The 17,190-nt window shown below is 53.5% G+C and overlaps 1 protein-coding gene across 3 annotated transcripts in view; it reads left to right on the top strand.

The window, feature by feature from the left end:
- Positions 1 to 17,190, top strand: part of CABIN1 (calcineurin binding protein 1) — a 151,211-nt gene that overhangs the window by 83,021 nt on the left and 51,000 nt on the right. For all 3 annotated transcript variants that reach the window (XM_040619499.1, XM_040619498.1, XM_040619500.1), the window contains exons 27-28: positions 822 to 1,004; positions 5,690 to 6,021. In XM_040619499.1, the coding sequence (XP_040475433.1) occupies positions 822 to 1,004; positions 5,690 to 6,021 (515 nt within the window). The remainder of the gene's footprint in view (positions 1 to 821; positions 1,005 to 5,689; positions 6,022 to 17,190) is intronic.

Below are 17,190 nucleotides of genomic sequence, written 5' to 3'. Positions count from 1 at the left end.
TGTCCCTCCCTCGGGACGTGTTTCTTTTTCCTTCTCACAGCTGCAGTGGGTCTTCACCTGTACCCTGGAGGCAATAAGATTTGCTCTCTCTTCCCAGCTGGCTTAAGGCTTTTGTGCCCCAGGGCCAAAAGGTCCCACCAGCGCTTCCTGCCTTTCCTATAGCAGCAAATACGGCTCCTCTCCAGGCCTGCACCACCGGAAGGTTTCCTTCAGTCTCTCTTCCTGCACTGCCCCTGATCTTTCTTTCTCATGAGCACATGTGGAGGTCCGAGGAGAGGAGCTAACACATGGGTAGCAACCTCCCTTGTGTCTGTGTCTCCCAGGGATCTCTGCTTTCACTCTAGACTGCACTTGGCATATAGTAACCAGATAGAAATGTCTGTAGGACTCTCTCACCTGCTTCAGTTGTTTATGCCTATTGTCTCTGTGTGGTAGAAACGCTATAGAATGGTGTACTACCATGCATCTCTTTCCAACTCCACCTTCAGCAAGATCATGTTGGCTGGTAGCCTGAAACTGGCCATGGTGGAAGTATTTATACCACAGAAATCAGTAAATGCTATAACCGCAGGTTTCCCCCACTACCCTGAGAGCCAGTTGTTAACCATTTTCCAGAACACCACCATTTGGGGAAACCCTACAAGGTTGACCATGGAGATTGATGCCTTTGGTGAGTGGCTTAGTGTCCTCCAGCACGGGTAGGACTCAGCAGGGTCACAGTGGCTGTGCTCAGGCCATCTCCTCTGCAGGGCAGTCACCAGGACACTCAGCCTGGGGAGGCCCCTCTGTGTTGGAAATGGTGTGGATTCATGCTGCCTTAGAGCGCAGCCAGGACAGCACAGCCGTGGCGCTCTCAGACTCTAGCTCGACACAGGACTTCTTTAATGAGCCTGCCAGCTCGTTGGAGGGTTCCCGGAAGCTATACGTGGAGAAGAAGCTGCCCATTTCCAGTTCCCAAGCAGGACCGACTGCTAAAGACCTTCAGGGGGCCACAGAGGAAAGAGGTATGAAGACCTAGCTTTGTGCGTTAGAACTGCTTTGGTGACCCGTGGCAGTCTGGGCAGTCTGAAGAACATGGGCTCCTGAGTGGCCCACGTCCAGCCTGGCTCCTGTCCTCACACCTCCACCTGCTGCTCTGGGACCTCAGTTGGGCAAGTTACACCCCTCTCTGGGCCTCTGTGCTCCCTGTAGGGTGGGAGCGATCCCAAGGCCCACTCCGGGGGTTGTGAGAATGAAACGAGGTGACTCAGGAAGGAGCTCGCACGGTGCCTGGAGTCCAGTGTGCACTCAGTGACACTTGTCATTGTTGTTGTGACCCCGACGGCCCAATGTGGGAAAGCCACGTCCATGACGTGAGTGCCCGTATTTTTTTTTCTTGCTACATAGTCATGAAAAAAGTCTTTGGATCCTAAATGTCACCAATGTGTTTTCTTTTTGTCTGAATCACATCAGGCCTTTAGGAAAAAGTGCCCCCTTTGTGGAAACCAGTGGGCAGAGCCCCATGCCTGCTTGCGGGAGAGCACGGGCAGGCTGCATGTCCACGGTGCCGCTCTGGGGCTGCAGCTGGGTGGCCGGCCACAGGTTTTGAGAGCTCTCCCACCCTGGCCAGGGCTTGCCGAACAACAACAACAACAACAACAACCCAGACCCATGCTCAGCGGCCCTGTGCCAGGCACTGTGTAAACTCCTTTTGTCCTCCCAAACACCCTAGGAAACAGCCCTGCAGCTCTTCCCACGTTACAGGTGAGGAACCTGAGATTCGAAGAGGGTCGGGAATTTGCCCAGGGTTATTCGGCACCCTTAACCTCTGCCCCATTCTCCCTCTCTGGGTAGGCTGGGAGGGGCAGCTAGGGTTGGTGATGACGTTCCCAGGATGTGTCTGCACAGGCCCTGGCTGGGAGAGTTGAGGCTCGGGTTCCCGTGTAGATGTGGCCAGAGTCCTTCGTGCTGGCGATGGGCTATCCTAGCCCTCTGCTCCTCACCCGCCTCCCCTGGCTGGCCTTAGTGGCTCGTGAGGCTGCGTGCCTGCAGGTTGGCAAAGGTGCCCCCATTAGGGTCAGGTAAGAGGAAGGTGAGGCCAGTGCCTCACTTTCCCACTAAGCACTTTTTATGCTGTCCCAAACCAATGTTGACATTCTACAACTGACATAAACACACTGCAGGGAGTTTGGAAGGGGAAGGAAAAAGTTACCAATAGTCCCCACGCTCTAATACAGCAACTCTCGTTCACGTCCAGTCTTACCAGTAAGGTCATTTTAACTGTTGGACAGGCGAGTCCTGTTGTCTATGCTCTGGGGCCCATCGGGCAGTGAACTGCTGTGGGTGCTCTTGTGTCCTCACAGACCTCTCTCCACCATGCTTGGGGGGTGGGGGGATGGAGGCTGGGGTGCTGAGCCAAGAGAGGGTCGGCTGTGCTCTGGCCTGCACTATGCTGGACTTTCTAGACACACGAGGGGCATCCTACCCCTGCCCTCCTTCCATTCAGAGCCATTGGTTTAAGCAGCCAGTGTGGTGGCTTGCCACTGGTAAAGAAAGTTCGAGCAGAGCCAGAGTCACCGCAGTAGCTGGTGGGCTGGAAGGGAAGCATCTTAGTTCTGTGGATGCGTCTCTCTGCTCTAAGCCCAGCTTTTCCTCGTAACCACAGTGAAGTTGGTGAACTTCCTGTTGGGAGAGTAGGTGCAGCAGGGAACATGTTCTGAGCCCGTAGCAGGCAGACAGCATAGGGAGCAGTGTGCTTCTCTAAGCCTGGCTCTGGCCAGTGGTGGTCTCTGACACCCTCTCCTCCGGGCTCCCAGTGGGCAGGAACCCTGGCCACCAGGGCTCCAGCAGCTTTTGGCCCCCTGCAGAGAACCAGGATATGGTTCTGGGCCAGGCCCGGGTGTGTGCCTGTAGTGTACTCCACACCCCAGCCCTTCAGGTGTACCCTCGTGGGTGGCCCTGCCACCAGCCTGCTGCTTCTGTCATGGCCAGTGGCACAGGGCTCACTCACACATTTCATGGGCATTGTTGAGCAGCAGGGCGTAATGGAACCCAAGTCTGTGCCAGGCCCTGGGTGCCAAGGGGAAGTAAGAACAGCTCTGACAGCTGCACCCTTCCAGGTGCCCTCCCTGCCATGGCCTCCAGCAGGCCCCGGCTCCCGAGGACTTGCCTCCCCTCTTTACTTCTCCTCTCTGGTTTGTGACAGGGTGCCTCCAGGAAGGACGTTTCTCCAGAGGTGACTGTTACAGCTAGTTGAAGCTCACCTTCTTTGGGGTCAGAGCTTCAAAAAAATGTATAATATGAATGTAGCAACAGTAAAGGTTTATTTATTTTTTAATAGAGGAAAAAGCTGCCCAAATTTCACTACCTAAACACAGGGCACCCTATTCTATCACTCCGAGGACAGCACAGTTTGTCAACAGCTTGTGGTGCAGACAGTGGACATGGGTGCCTGGCCTGGGCCCTCCCTGCCACCTGGGCCCAGGGCAGGATGTGGGTCAAGGATGCTGATATAGCTATCAGGCCCCCCATTCAGGGACTGCCATCCTGTGGCTGTGCCTGCACCTTGCTGGTCACGTAGAGGGCCTGAAGACTGTGCCTGAGCGCCATGCTCAAGTTGGGCTAGGGTGGCAGTGACTGGAGTGGGAGTGGCCTGGCGCGTGCACCATGGGCATTCTCAGCCAGTCCTCATTGCCAGCAGCAGGCACCAGGCAGTGGTGCTTCGCTTGCTTTTTATCTGTAGGAGGAAGTCTTCTCACTTTCATGCTGCCAGGGTTAGGATTGGGCCTCCTGGCTGGGAAGTGCTGTGTGGGCTTATTGACGTTTCTGACCCCCTTCCTTCCACTAACATAACCTGTTAGGCTCATTCAGCCATAAGAGTGGACACTGTGGGTGAGGCGTGTCACCCATGTCTCCTGGGCCTCTTCAGGCCACCCGGATCCCAGAGCAACTAGGTTTTTCACTCATTCTGGCACCGCTGTTTTTTCCTCTCTTTTTATGTGTCTTCAGACATGCCTTCTGAGCTCTCTTTGGATTAATTCTTGATCCTCTACTCACTTTCCATAAGAAACCCGTGTGTCTTTATGTGTGAGCACACGCTTAGCATCTTACTTGAACCCCTGGGAGGCCTGCATCTTCATCCTATTTCCCTGTCTTCCTTGCGCCTAGCACAGGGCTAGGCCCAGAGTGGCTGTTCAGAATGTGGTTGTTGAGCTATATTTGAAATTTGTCACTTGAATTGAACACTAGAAATCAGGCATATTTGTGAGTAAGGCCATGGTGTCCTTGTAAGATGCTGCCAGCCCTGAGCAGACTCCTGGTTGCCGTCATTGAGCTCTGAGTGGGTGCGTTTGGGACCTGCATAGTTTCCTGAGCTCCCCTGAAAGGAGAGCATAGTGTCAAGATCAGATGTGCCCTGTTTTCCAGTCATTCAGTCAGCTTCAAACTAGACCCTGTGCTAGACTCTGGGTGATGGGGGAGGGGGAGGCATCCGTGCATAAATGCAGTGGGATGGGTGACATCAAAGAGGTGGTGCACAAGGCTCTCTGCACACCCTACCCTGGGGCTGGGGAGGCCTGCAGGAGGAGGTGACACCGAGTGGAGTCCTGAAGGATGAGAGCAGTGGGCAAGGCAGGGGAGGGAGTGCAGATGGTGCGTCCAGAAGAAGCAGCAGTGGAGAGGTAGGAGCAAGGAGCGAGGTGTTCCCAGTGGTTGGTCTCAAGGTGTGAGGCCAGAAGCGGAGCTAGGAGGAATGGCAGGACTGATGGGAGGTGGCCTTGCATGCTGTGCTGAGCAGCTTGGCTCTGTCTTGCTCATAGTCTTTCCTTGGCAGGGAGAGCGTGATGTGCACCTGATGCCTGCATGGTTTTGCTTGGGGGAACTTGGGACCTCAGTCCTTGACCACTCTGCCCTGCCGCAGCAGTTCCCAGCCTTCTCCTGGCTGCCACTACAGTTGGGAAAGGATCATCAGGCGGAGGGCAGGAAGGGGCTCAGCCCACTGTGGCAGACAGGCTTCAGAGTTGGTGCCGGGCTGCTTCTCTGGCCTCCTCCACACAGGCCTTGCCAAACTCCCAGGTGCCCAAGGAGCCGCTTTACCCTTGATGCTTGCCCCCACCCTCTGCCTTCCATCCCTCCCTCCTGGTCTGTTCATCTTCTTCTGTAGCCCCTGCCCCCCAGCTTTGGCTCTCCTGTGTGTGAGCTCTTGGTTCATGCTCAGCAGCAGCAGCAGCTCTGGAGAAGGATGTCGGGTGGACTGTGGGCTGAGGTGCTAAGTGGTAGAGCAGGTGCAGTCCTTTGTGCGCCTTTCCTGGCTGTTTTATGCCATGGTGGTGACGGCCACACCTTCCTTCTGTGGACTGCTTGCCCATGCACATGCACAGGCCTTGGAGGCAGACAGCCTTGTGCTGCCATTCGGAGGGGGACCCAGAGCCCCACTTGCCACCCCCACTATCTGCAGCCTCGGGGCCCCTCTGCTGTGTGCCAGCTGGGACGTCCTGTTTCACGGGGGAGGAGACTGGGAGGCTGTGGAGGCCTCAGCCAGTAGGGGCAGAGCCAACACCAGGCCCCATGCCTCCTACTGCTGGGTCCGTTGAGTCCAGCACCTGTCTAGCAAGGGCACAGGCCTAGCTGTGCCTGTCGCCTCACTAAGGTGCCTCTTTTGCTGGTGGTGGACCTCTACCGAGGTGACCTTTCTTTTTCTTCTTACTCCCAGGGAAAACCGAGGAGTCCTTGGAGAGCACAGAAGGCTTCCGGGCCACGGAGCAAGGCAGCCAGAAGCCTGCTGCAGACCCCCCAGCCTCTGCCTGCATTGCTGTCAAACCCGCAGCATCTGCACCTGCCCTGTGGGACGGGAGGAAGAGAGCTGACCCCCTTGCGGAGCCAGCAGCCTTTCCCCAGGGGCTGCCGGCCGGGGCGGAGGAGCGGCGCCAGTTCCTTACGGAGCAGTGTATTGCCGCCTTCCACCTGTGCCTCAGTCGCTTCCCCCAGCACTATAAGAGCCTTTACCGACTGGCCTTCCTCTACACCTACAGCAAGACCCACCGGGTGAGTGAGCTGCAGGCCTGCTCGGGGCAGGAGAGGGGTTTGATCTTCCCAGGGCCCACAAGCATCTGAGTCTTGGTGGGCAGAAGAGACACAGGTGGGAGCTGCTCAAGGTCTTGGGCAGTGGTACCTGGAAGGAATGGGACAGGAGAGATGGAGGAGGTGGGTCCATTCAAGAGTGGTCCAGCTTTCCAGGTGAGAGTTGGTGAGGACAGTGGGTCGCAGCAAGGGATCAAGGGAGGAGCGGGTGTGGGGGCTGTTTCCAAAGCAGGATCTCAGTCCCAGGTACTGGCTGTGGTCTGAAGGATGGGGACCTCCACACTCATCAGCTCTTGTCTGTGGGGGCCAGTGTGGTGACTCTTACTCCACTGTCCTCAGCATGGCCCCCTTGCACACCCCCAGATGCCCTACAGAGCCACCCCCGCCATCCCAGGGCGTTGCTGCAGGCTCCGTCTCCTGCAGACGCATCTTGCAGAGAGGCCTCCGCGCCATCATCCTGCCCCTGGGCTCGCCTCTCCGGTGCAGCTGCCAGAACCATCTTCATAGCCTCTGTTGCATGGGGGTTGGGTGCTGACAGTCTCCTCCAGCTCTTTTGGAAAGCAGATGATGTAGCGATTCTGAACAGCTGTGCCCCAGGCTTAAGCGCTCTCAGGGGCTTCCCGGCCGGCCGGACTGCTTCTGTTGGCATGTAGCCTCTGTGTAGGGAGGGTGGCATGTGTGCTCTTCTACTCCCTTTTCGTGCACCTGGGAGGCGCTGGAGAAAGCACCCTGGTCACGGCGCCTGCCCCTACCGAGCTGCATTCTAAGGGACAGCCAGATTTTTTAATTTTCAAATATGCAAACAAGCAAATAAAGTTAGTCCCATTATGACCCATGCTACAGAGAAGACAGTGGGGGACACACAGGAGTGGGGGTGTTGCTGCAGCTCCATGAGGGCACCCGTGAAGCTCTGACCTGTAGGGTGGCCATGGGCAGAGTGGGGGACAGCGGGTAGGTCAGAGGACAGGGAGAGAGCCCCGATCAGGCAGATTGCCTGGGCGTGTGGCAGTGCTGGGTGAGCCAAACTGGTGTGGGAGAGGGCCAGAGAGGGCCAGGGTGGTGGGGTTAAGCAGGGGCAGCCCTTGGAGTCTGGCTGTAGTCTGTAATTTTGTTTGGCACTGCTACTCAGTAAGGTCCGGGCTCGGAAACTTCTTCCTCCCAGAGCGCCCCCCCCCCCCACTGCTGACCCCTCCTCACCAGCCTCTGTGGGACCTCTGAAGAACCAGGAAGGGCAGTTAGCTGGAGAGATGGATGCTGGCTTGGCGCCGGTTACATGACAGGAAGTTGTTACTTGACAACATTGTGTTTGGGAACTAGGCACAGGTAGGTGCCCTGTCACAGTCGTGACTGCCCAGCATGCTCACATGGCTTGATTGATTGCTGTCAGAGCAGAACAGGAGAAGCTGGTGTTGGCGGGCCTGGGGAAGGAGGGGATCTCGTTTTGGGCTTTGTCTTTGCTTCAGGGCGTCTGGTTCTCCTGGCTGACACTGAACCTCCTGAGCCTAGTTCCTCACTGTCCAGCCTGCATTTTGCAGTGGACCTTATCTCTGGTGCTCTGGGCCTTCGGAATATAGGTAGACCTGGGTTTTAATAAAACCCCCTCTGCAGCAGTCTTTGGGGACCCAGTGGCTGACACTGCCCCTGCCCCCCACCATGTTCCAGTAGTGCTCTGGGAACTTTTCTTCTTCCCTCCTTTGAGAGCAGCAGAGCTCAGGGCAGGAGCTCTCTTGAGTCTCGGTTGGTAGGGACACTAGCATCCATCATCTAGATCTCCACTGCCTTGGGTGTCCCCCTCTTCAGATGCTTCCCCCAGGCAGCCCCTCTGGCTGTGGTCAGCTCTTAGTAGGACTTGGAGCTTCCTGTGCTGAGCCCAAACCTTCCCTACACCGTAGCGGGTGGTCTTCTCCAGAAGCAGATGCTGTGACAGAATTTGGGGTACAAGATGCCTATTAGGGATCAGCCACTGTGGAAGAGAGGAGGGGATGCAGGGTTGGATGGAGGGAGAGTTGAGTTGCAATGCAGGCCCCACAGAACCCCCAGCACCCAGCCCCGGCCTCCCCATTAAATGGCTTTGAGCTCAAAGGAGCTGATGCATGTCAAGGGCCACACCCGGTGTGAAGCACAGACTGCGGTTTTCCCTGCCTGTCCCCTTGCTGGATGAGTTTTTTAAAAGTGTAAAATAGTATCTTTGTCAAAATTAAAAATTAGGGGATAGCCACAGTTCTGCCACCCTAAAACAAAAGCAATTTTATATGTGTATTTTTTCCAGTTCTTGTGCACACACACACCGTTGACTGTCACTTCTGAGGCTCTTAGATACTTCAGGTCCAGGAGGTGGGGGTCTTGTTCTCGCTCTCCTTCACATCCGTATACCTGGCTTAGGGTCACACACAGGGGAATGATAGCCTGGCATCGGCTCAGGTAGCCTTACTCCGGCCCAGTTGCTCCATGGCTCCCACTGCCATTAGAGCATCTGTGCTCAGTTTGCTATTTTGTTGCTATTTCTGTGAATGTCCCCCAGGTCATCTTGGTCACCCTCTGATGGTCTGTGGGGTGGGTGGACCCCAGCGGATCCAGCCATCGCTGGTCATGGGGGCGGAGGCTGCCTTGGCTTTCTTCCAGGAAAACCTTCCCCCAGCCCTCACGGTCTGTTTCTGCTGGCTCTTCCGTTAGCTGCGTTCCCACGTTGGGTTCCTTGGCTTTCTGAAACGGAATGCTGGTCTTGATTCTGAGAGAGACCCCCTCTCTTACATGGCAGTTGTGTGTGGGTGCCAGGTGTGCCTCAGGCGCTTTCCAGGCTGCCACACCTTAGACCCTGCTGCACCCCGGCTGGCTCCAGTGGCTCCTTTGCTTACTTGACTCAGAGACCTTTGCTGAGCAGCAGGTGACAGACACCCCAACTTGAATGGCAGGTTGTTAACACCCCACTGCACTAAGAGCCTGAGTTCAGGCTGATCCTGTCTGGGGCATGCCATCGTCCTGGGGGCTGGGCGTGGTTCTGCCCAGGCCCTGGGTGTCAGTTTGTCCACAGATCTGGGGGACACAACCAGTGCTCTGGGTGACTAATGTGGAACCATTAGCTGACAAGCAGTGACTGCTTTCCAAACACAGCTGTTTGGTAACAGACACTTCCTGCTGTGTGTATTTAACAGCAGCGCATTTCTTCATAAAATCCGCCTGTGGGCTTGGCAGTGGCATTCCTGTTGCCATCTCATGGCTCACTGGCCAACTGGCTGGAACATCCATCATCGCTGCCTTCAGAGAGGCCGCAGAGGCTGTGCAGGTTGACTCCAGATCCTTTTGGGTCTTTCAAGTTTCCCCAGCTAAAGCTCTGTTCTCTAGGCTTCCCCACCCCAGGCCTCTACAGAGGAACTACCCTCAGGGTGCAGGGAACCACTAGCTTAGCTGCCGGCAGCAGGATTTCTGTGGGAGGGAGAGGGAATGTGAGCTCTGAATATGGGCTCACCTAGGTTCAGATCCCAGCTTAGGGGTGGGGACAACATGACTCTTCTCTCGTGGTATTCACACAGGATTATTGTGACAATGAGGTGAGGGGTTGGGGGTCTTCCCATTGAGCCTTTCACCAGGACCCCAGAGTCAGCATCTCCCATGGTTCCTAGCCCCTCTACTAGGTCTTCTGAGGGCTAGATCTGCCCCTGAGGGACATTTGATGCCCACCTAAGGCCACACTCCTGCCCAAGATTGGCTTTGCTGCGCACAGGCTGACCCCCAGGCCTCCCAGGGCACATGGCATTGGGACTTTTTCTCGTGAGGCTTCTGAAATTCACTAATGAGATCCAGAAAGAAGACTAAGGCATGGGCGCCCCTGTCCCAGTTCCCCGCACCCACTGCCTGTGGCCCAGCTGGGGAGCTTCAGCACTTCCTGCTCCAAGGGGTCTAGAACAGAGTGGGTTATAAGATAGTTCCTAGAGCCAGATAGTCTGAACAAGAACAAACTTAGAGGACTCATACTTCCCAATTTCAGAATCTGCAGATCTACAGTAATCAAAACTGTAGAATATTATTCAGCTTTAAAAGGAAGGAAATTCTGACACGTGCGACAACGTGGATGAGCCTTGAGGACATTATGCTCAGTGAAATAATCCAGGCATAAAAAAAATCAAACACTCTATGATTCCACTTACATGAGGGATCTAAAGTAGTCAAAATCAGAGGGACAGAAAGTGGAATGGTGTTTGCTAGGGGCTGGGGGAGAGAACGGGGAGCTGTTTAATCGGTATAGAATTTCAGTAAATTCATTTCATAAAATGAAGAAGTTCTAGAGGTCTGTTGCACAACAGTGTGAGTGTACTTAACACTGCTGAGCTGCACTTAAATGGGTAAGATGGTTAATTTTTATGTGTTTTGTAGCACAACTGAAGATCAACTGTGTGGTTGGTACTAGCCTAGGGGTAGATGTATAGAGAACAGAATAGAACTGGAAGCCTAGAAACAAAGGCATATATCTATGGCCAATTGATTTTTGGCAAGGGTGCCAAGATACTTCAGTGGAGGAGAGGACAGTCATTTTAACAGATGGTGCTGCGATAGTGCGAAAGAGTGAAGTTGGACCCCTGCTTCACACCATCTACAAAAATGAACTCAAGAGTGTATCAGAGAGCTCAACTTCAGAGCTAAGACCTATAAAACTCTTAGAAGGAAACATAGATGTTGATCTTCATGACCTTGACTAGGCAGTGGTTTCTCAGAGAGGACACCCAAAAGCACAGGTGATAAAAATAAATAAATAATAATAATAAACAGGACACCATCAAACTTAAAAACTGGTGCTTCAGAAGACATTACTGGAATGAAGAGATGGTCCACACAAAGGGAGAGGTATTTACACATCACAGGCAGGCGCACCTCGGGTTACTGTGCTTTGCTTGATTACACCTTGCAGATGCTACGCTTCGTACAAATCGAAGGTTTGCCGCAGCCCAGTGTTGGGCAAGTCTTTCAGCCCAACAGCATTTGGTCACATTGTGTTTCTGGGTCACATTTGGTAATTCTCAAAATATTTCAAACTTTTTCATTATTATTATATTATAGTGACCTATGATCAGTGATTATGACTTGCTGAAAGCTCAGATCATTGTGAGCAGTTTTTAGCAATAAAAGATTTTTAAATTAAGGTATATGCATTGTTTTTTTAGACATAATGCTATTGCCACTTAATAGACTATAGTATGGTTCATGGTCTATAAACAAAACTTTTCTAGCTGCTAGGAAACCAAAAAGTTCATTTGATTTACTTTATTTTTGTATTCACTTTATTGTGGTGGTCTCAAACTGAACCCACAGTACCTCTGAGGTATGCTTGTATGTGGTAAGGGACCTTTATTTATAATATATTAAAAAAAAAAACACCTCTTACAACTCAATAATTAAAAGACAACCCAACGTAAAAGAAGGCAAAGGATCTGAATAGACATTTCTCCAAAAAGATATATAAATGGCCAGTAAGCACAGGAGAAGATGCTTAACGCCAGTAACCATTGGGAAGATGGGAATCCAAATCACACTGAGATACTACTCCATACCTGCTAGTATGGCTAGAATCAAACATTTCAGCCTCTCCTTCTAGGGGTCTGGGGGTGTCTGAGCAGCTGCTGCCTCACTGGCACTTCTGCGGGGGCAAGGGAGTTGGGCACCAGGGCTACATGCCCCCTGCTTAGAGGCCAGGGTTTGTGAACACTGGTGGTGCTTTCCAGAGCTAGTTTCCTCTGGGGAGCCTCTTGTTTAGGTTACTGCCTCTCCTAAACTTACTTTGTTTTGTGCTCGTTGCTGGGTCTCAACTTGGGGAATGTTCTTCCCCATTCTTCGCTCTTGCTGGTCCTCCCAGGCCACTTGATGTCTTAAGAGAAAGGTCGAGAAGCAGACTCCAGTGCAGCACTGAGGCAGCCTGGCCTAGGCCAGCTCCTTGGTGTTGTTTCGCACAGCACCCTGCCTAGCAGGGTGAGCGGGAAACTGAGGCTCTGAGGGGACAGCAGCTTGTCTCGAACCCCTTGGTGAGGATGTGGCAGGGCCTGGGCCTCCTGGGGCTCAGATGTTTCCTTTTCCTCTACTTTCCAGGTGCGGGAGACCGAGGCCTTCTTTTTTTTTTTTTTTTTTAAATGATTTTTTATTATATTATGTTAGTCACCATACAGTACATCCCCGGTTTCCGATGTAAGGCTCGATGATTCATTAGTTGTGTATAACACCCAGTGCACCATGCAATACGTGCCCTCCTTACTACCCATCACCGGTCTATCCCATTCCCCCACCCCCCTCCCCTCTGAAGTCCTCAGTTTGTTTCTCATAGTCCATAGTCTCTCATGTTTCATTCCCCCTTCTGATTACCCCCCCTTTCTTTATCCCTTTCTTCCCCTACCGATCATCCTAGTTCTTATGTTCCATAGATGAGAGAAATCATATGATAGTTGTCTTTCTCTGCTTGACTTATTTCACTTAGCGTTATCTCCTCCAGTGCCGTCCATGTTGTAGCAAATGTTGAGAACTCGTTCTTTCTGATAGCTGAGTAATATTCCATTGTATATATGGACCACAACTTCTTAATCCAGTCATCTGTTAAAGGGCATCTCGGCTCCTTCCACGATTTAGCTATTGTGGACATTGCTGCTATGAACATTGGGGTGCATATGGCCCTCTCTCTTCACTACGCCTGTATCTTTGGGGTAAATACCCAGTAGTGCAATGGCTGATCATAGGGTAGCTCAATTTTTAACTTTTAAGGGACCTCCCACGGCTTTCCAGAGTGGTTGTACCAACTTGTGATTCCTCACCAATGTAGGAGGGATCCCCTTTCTCCACATCCTCTCCAACAATTGTTGTTTCTTGCCTTGTCTATTTTTGCCATTCTAACTGGCGTAAGGTGGTATCTCAGTGTGCTTTGATTTGAATTTCCCTGATGGCTAATGATTTTGAACATTTTTTCATGTGTCTGTTAGCCATTTGTATGTCTTCATTGGAAAAGTGTCTGTTCATATCTTCTGCCCATTTTTTGATTTGTTTATTTGTTTCTCGTGTATTGAGTTTGAGAAGTTCTTTGTAGATCTTGGATACCAGTCCTTTATCTGTAGTGTCCTTTGCAAATATATTCTCCCATTCCGTGGGCTGCCTCTTAGTTTTTCTGACTGTTTCCTTGGCTGTGCAGAAACTTTTAATCTTGATGAAGTCCCATAAATTCATTTTATCTTTTGTTTCTCTTGCCTTTGGGGATGTGTCATGAAAAAGGTTGCTTTGGCCGATGTCGTAGAGGTTGCTGCCTATGTTCCCCTCTAGAATTTTGATGGATTCCTGTCTCACATCGAGGTCTTTCATCCATTTGGAGTTTATTTTTGTGTATGGTGTGAGAGAGTAGACCGAGGCCTTCTAACTCAAGTCCTTCACCTGGCCGGGTGGGTGGATGCCTGGCTTCTTGCTAAAGTCCCATGGCCACAGACTGGCTACGTAGGGTGAGCCAGGAAAGGTTTACTGACAGTCCTTGCGTGGGAGGCTGGCGCTTTAGCAGAAGCAAGGCTGTCATGCCAGCTCCTTTGAGCGCAGTGGCCATGCAGTAGTTGGGCTACTGCTGGTCAGTGTGGCAGGAGGCAGGCAGTGACCCAGGGGTGCGTGGCACCCCAGGTAAGGAAAGAGAGGTGAGGAGAAGGGCCTGTTCTATGGGAGAGGCCACCTTCCTGGGGCTCGGCACACAGCTGGCTTCTGGGCTGGGCTGGGGCTGTGTTCATCTGGCCCCAGCACTGCCCAAGTCAAGGATTGGCCTTCATTCGACCTATGTTTGACCAAAAGGTTTTCCTCTTACCCTCCAGGGCGGGCGTGAGCCTTGCTGGCTCTGCTGTGGGATGAAGCCCACTTTTTGCTGTGTGGCTTTTCCCCTCTGAGCTGGAGCAGCTCTTTGACACAGTTAGCATCCAGTTGTCACCGAAAGGTGACACCCAGGTGAGAACTGCTCAGGAGCCTAAGGGGTGTGAGATGAGAAAGGGGCTATTCATCCTGCCCTGATTATAGGCCTGGCCCTTCCCTGGACCCTGTGATTGGAGTGTGTCCCCCTTCCGCCACTTGTCCCCTTGCCGGTGTGCATGCTGGAACCTGAGCCATCCCTCCCAAGTGCCAGCTCCTGGAACCTCACTCAGGCTCAGCCAGCTAGACAGCCGGCTACTAGTTTCAGTCCTATGGACAGGTTTCTTAAGTTGTCGGGTGGGGATGATGGCACCTTCATTGTAGGTTTTAGGTTTTGTTGTGAGGAAAAGTGACTTAATAGTGCTTACCAGCTGGGAAACATGCATATCGATGACGAGAGAGCAGCCTGTCTTGCAAGCTCCACGCGCACGCTGCTCTGATGGAAGCAGAGGCCACTCACTGTGAGCAGTGCTCTACACCAGCTGCAGGCCTCTGTCCCTGTCCCATTGTGCTCATGGAGGCCGCTGCACAGCATCGTGGCTGAGCCCTGTTGCAGTGCATCCTCCTGATGGTAGATGGCAAGGCCCTGTCAACGTGGCGTATGGCGGGATAGCGGCCTGGCTGCTCCAGCCCAGTCAGACCCACTTCTCTGGCCCAAAACCTGTGTGGGATGAGCCCAGCCCGTGGCTGTTTAGGACCTGTTTGGTGAGAAGCTGCCTCCTGCCAGGGGAGTCTGACAGTGCTGTTGCTGCCTGTGATGTCCAGAGAAGCCGCTGAACTTTGACTTCAGAGTCAGCTTATGCTCTGGTGTGAGCTTGGGCAAGGGACTGGCCAGCTGGGCTGTGAGCCCCTGCCCCTCACCCATCCATTGTAGGTGGTTTCCCACCTGCCTGTGCCGCCAGTTCATGTCTGGACCCTGCAGAGTCAGGTTAAACGAGAGCCCGTGTGGAGGGCCATGCGCTGTCAGACTGGGTGGGCATGAAGTGATTGAGCCTCCAGGCTGTGACACAGCCACCCCAGGGTGCAGCCTGGGAGACCCTGCTGCATACACACAGTGAGTGTCCCAGGAGCAGGTGGGAAGCTGCGCATTCCGTGCCAGATGGCAGGACCAGGCATGACGAGGGCGTGCCGGCCACAGAGCAGGGCGTTCCCCCCACATTCCTTCAGTCCTTGCTCCTTTTCTGTAGACATAAAACGATGCTGTGCCCCAGGTTCCCCACGCAGAAGTCCTGGGCTGCTGCCCATCCCAGCCAGCCAGCCAGGTTCTTATCAGGCTTTATTTGTGTGATTTGCAAAATGAAACTCGAGATTTTTCTCAACTTCAGATCTCGATTATGCATTTCAAAGTCTGTCTGAAACATGGTTTGGAGATTTCGCTGTACCTTTGAGGGTCAGGAGGGGGGACAAATGGTCCCCATAAAGGCCCACTGCCTTCCTTGTTCTCTCTCAGGAAGAGGAGCGAGAAGGATCTCAGTAGTTTGAATGGGTTGAGTACTCTGCTGGCAGCACCACATAGTATTCAATTAAGAAGACACTACCACCACCTCACCATCCCATAGACCACGACACGGCTGAACCCCTGTGTTTTAGTGTCGTCCTCCGCTGCCCCCCACCCCCACCCCCAGTGTGGCGCCTGTGCATCTGCCGGTTCATTCATTCAGTGGCTGTCTCCTGCATTGTCACATGTGAGGCCCTGCCTGAGGGGCCGGGATACAGTGGTGTGCACGGCGAAGCCCCTCCCCTTGAGTGCGCACAGAGGGAATGGAGAGTAGAAACACACCTAACCACGGTCAGTGATGCTCTCTGGGAGAAAGATAAAGCTGGTAACGGGGTGTGGTGGGGGAGTGTGGCTCTTGAGGCAGGGAGGTCTGGGAAGGCCACTAAGCAAAGGCCTGAAGCAGGTGGGGGGACTAGGCTAGGCGATACCAGGAGAGGCTTCTGGGTGGACAGCACAGACCACATGTGTGCCTTGAGATAGGAATGGGCCTGGCAGGACTAGAATCAGCCAGAAGCCTGTGTGACTAGCTGGGCAGGGAGGAGAGGGGGAAAAAGATGTGGTCAGAACTCATGAGGGCCTGGGGAGTCAGGAAGGAGCTGCGGGACATCATTCTAAGTGAGGCTAAAGTTACTGCAAGGTTGTGTGTGTGAAAGACTCGGGCTGCTATGTAGAGTGAGGGGGTCTGCCAGTCAGGCTTCAGATGGCTCTATCCAGCCGCTAATCCGAAGAGCCTTAATGAAGGAGAGGTTTACAGTGGCCTGGGCGGATGTCAGGAGCCCACAGGGTAGGGGTAGTGCAGGGCCCTGGGCCAGCCCCAGGGCACCTCTGCAGCAGGCTGCCTGTCCGAGCTTTCGGTCCTTGGTGGCCAACCCTCAGCACCGGGGAGAACTTGGGGTAAATGCTCTGCTCTCATCCGTGCCCTACTCTGCTCTCTCACTGGTGCCTCCTGCTGGTCAAACTCACCCAGTAGCCAGGGGGTACACTTCAGGCCTGGCTCTTCAGGTCTGTGTGGGGAGGGCATAGGAGGAGCAGTGGCATGCTTTGCCAAGTTCAGGGGCAAGGCCAGGTCCTCGGAGAAGACATGGGAAGGCCAGCTTGGCAGGGGGAGTAGGCTGCATGGGCAGGGGCTTTCCCCCCAAGGCGCAGGTGGGGAACTACTTGGTGCATTTGTGGGCAGTTGCTTCTCTGGCATTCTTCAACTGACCTTAAGACTGGCCTGATGGTCACTGCCACCCCCATCCTCCAGGTGGGCAACTGAGGCCCCAAGAGGTTAGTTATATGACCCCAAGACTGCCAGGCACTCATGCGTTTATACCTTCAACAAAACTTCAGTGCACTGAGTGCCCTTGTGAAAAACTGCCAGGCAAACCTAGGGCTTCTGAATTACTGTTTTGAAGAAAAAAACAGAGAAGGGTATCTGGAAAGATGGACTTCCTGTCCTAGTCTGCCCAACATGTAAACTCTTTCCCGACAGCTTCCTTGGGCAAAGGAGCCCAGGATGATGGCTCTGCCCCAGCGCTCCTGCCTCCAGTCCTGGGCCCAGCCACCCCCACCATGAGCGGCCAGCACTCTCCTGCCTTGGCACCTCCGACTGTTCTGCAAGCTCAGACCCTGCCCATTCCTTTCACTCTTCCCAAATGTCTGTTGCATCCCTTCTGCAGACCTCATACTGGTTTAGCCCCTGAGGAGCCATCAGTGAAGAAGTCAGGTGGTGTCCCTGCCCTCACGGG

This window comes from Ursus maritimus, unplaced genomic scaffold, assembly GCF_017311325.1.
Source record: "Ursus maritimus isolate PB19 unplaced genomic scaffold, ASM1731132v1 scaffold_33, whole genome shotgun sequence".
Taxonomy (NCBI): domain Eukaryota; kingdom Metazoa; phylum Chordata; class Mammalia; order Carnivora; family Ursidae; genus Ursus; species Ursus maritimus.
This window is presented reverse-complemented; position numbering and strand designations above follow the sequence as displayed.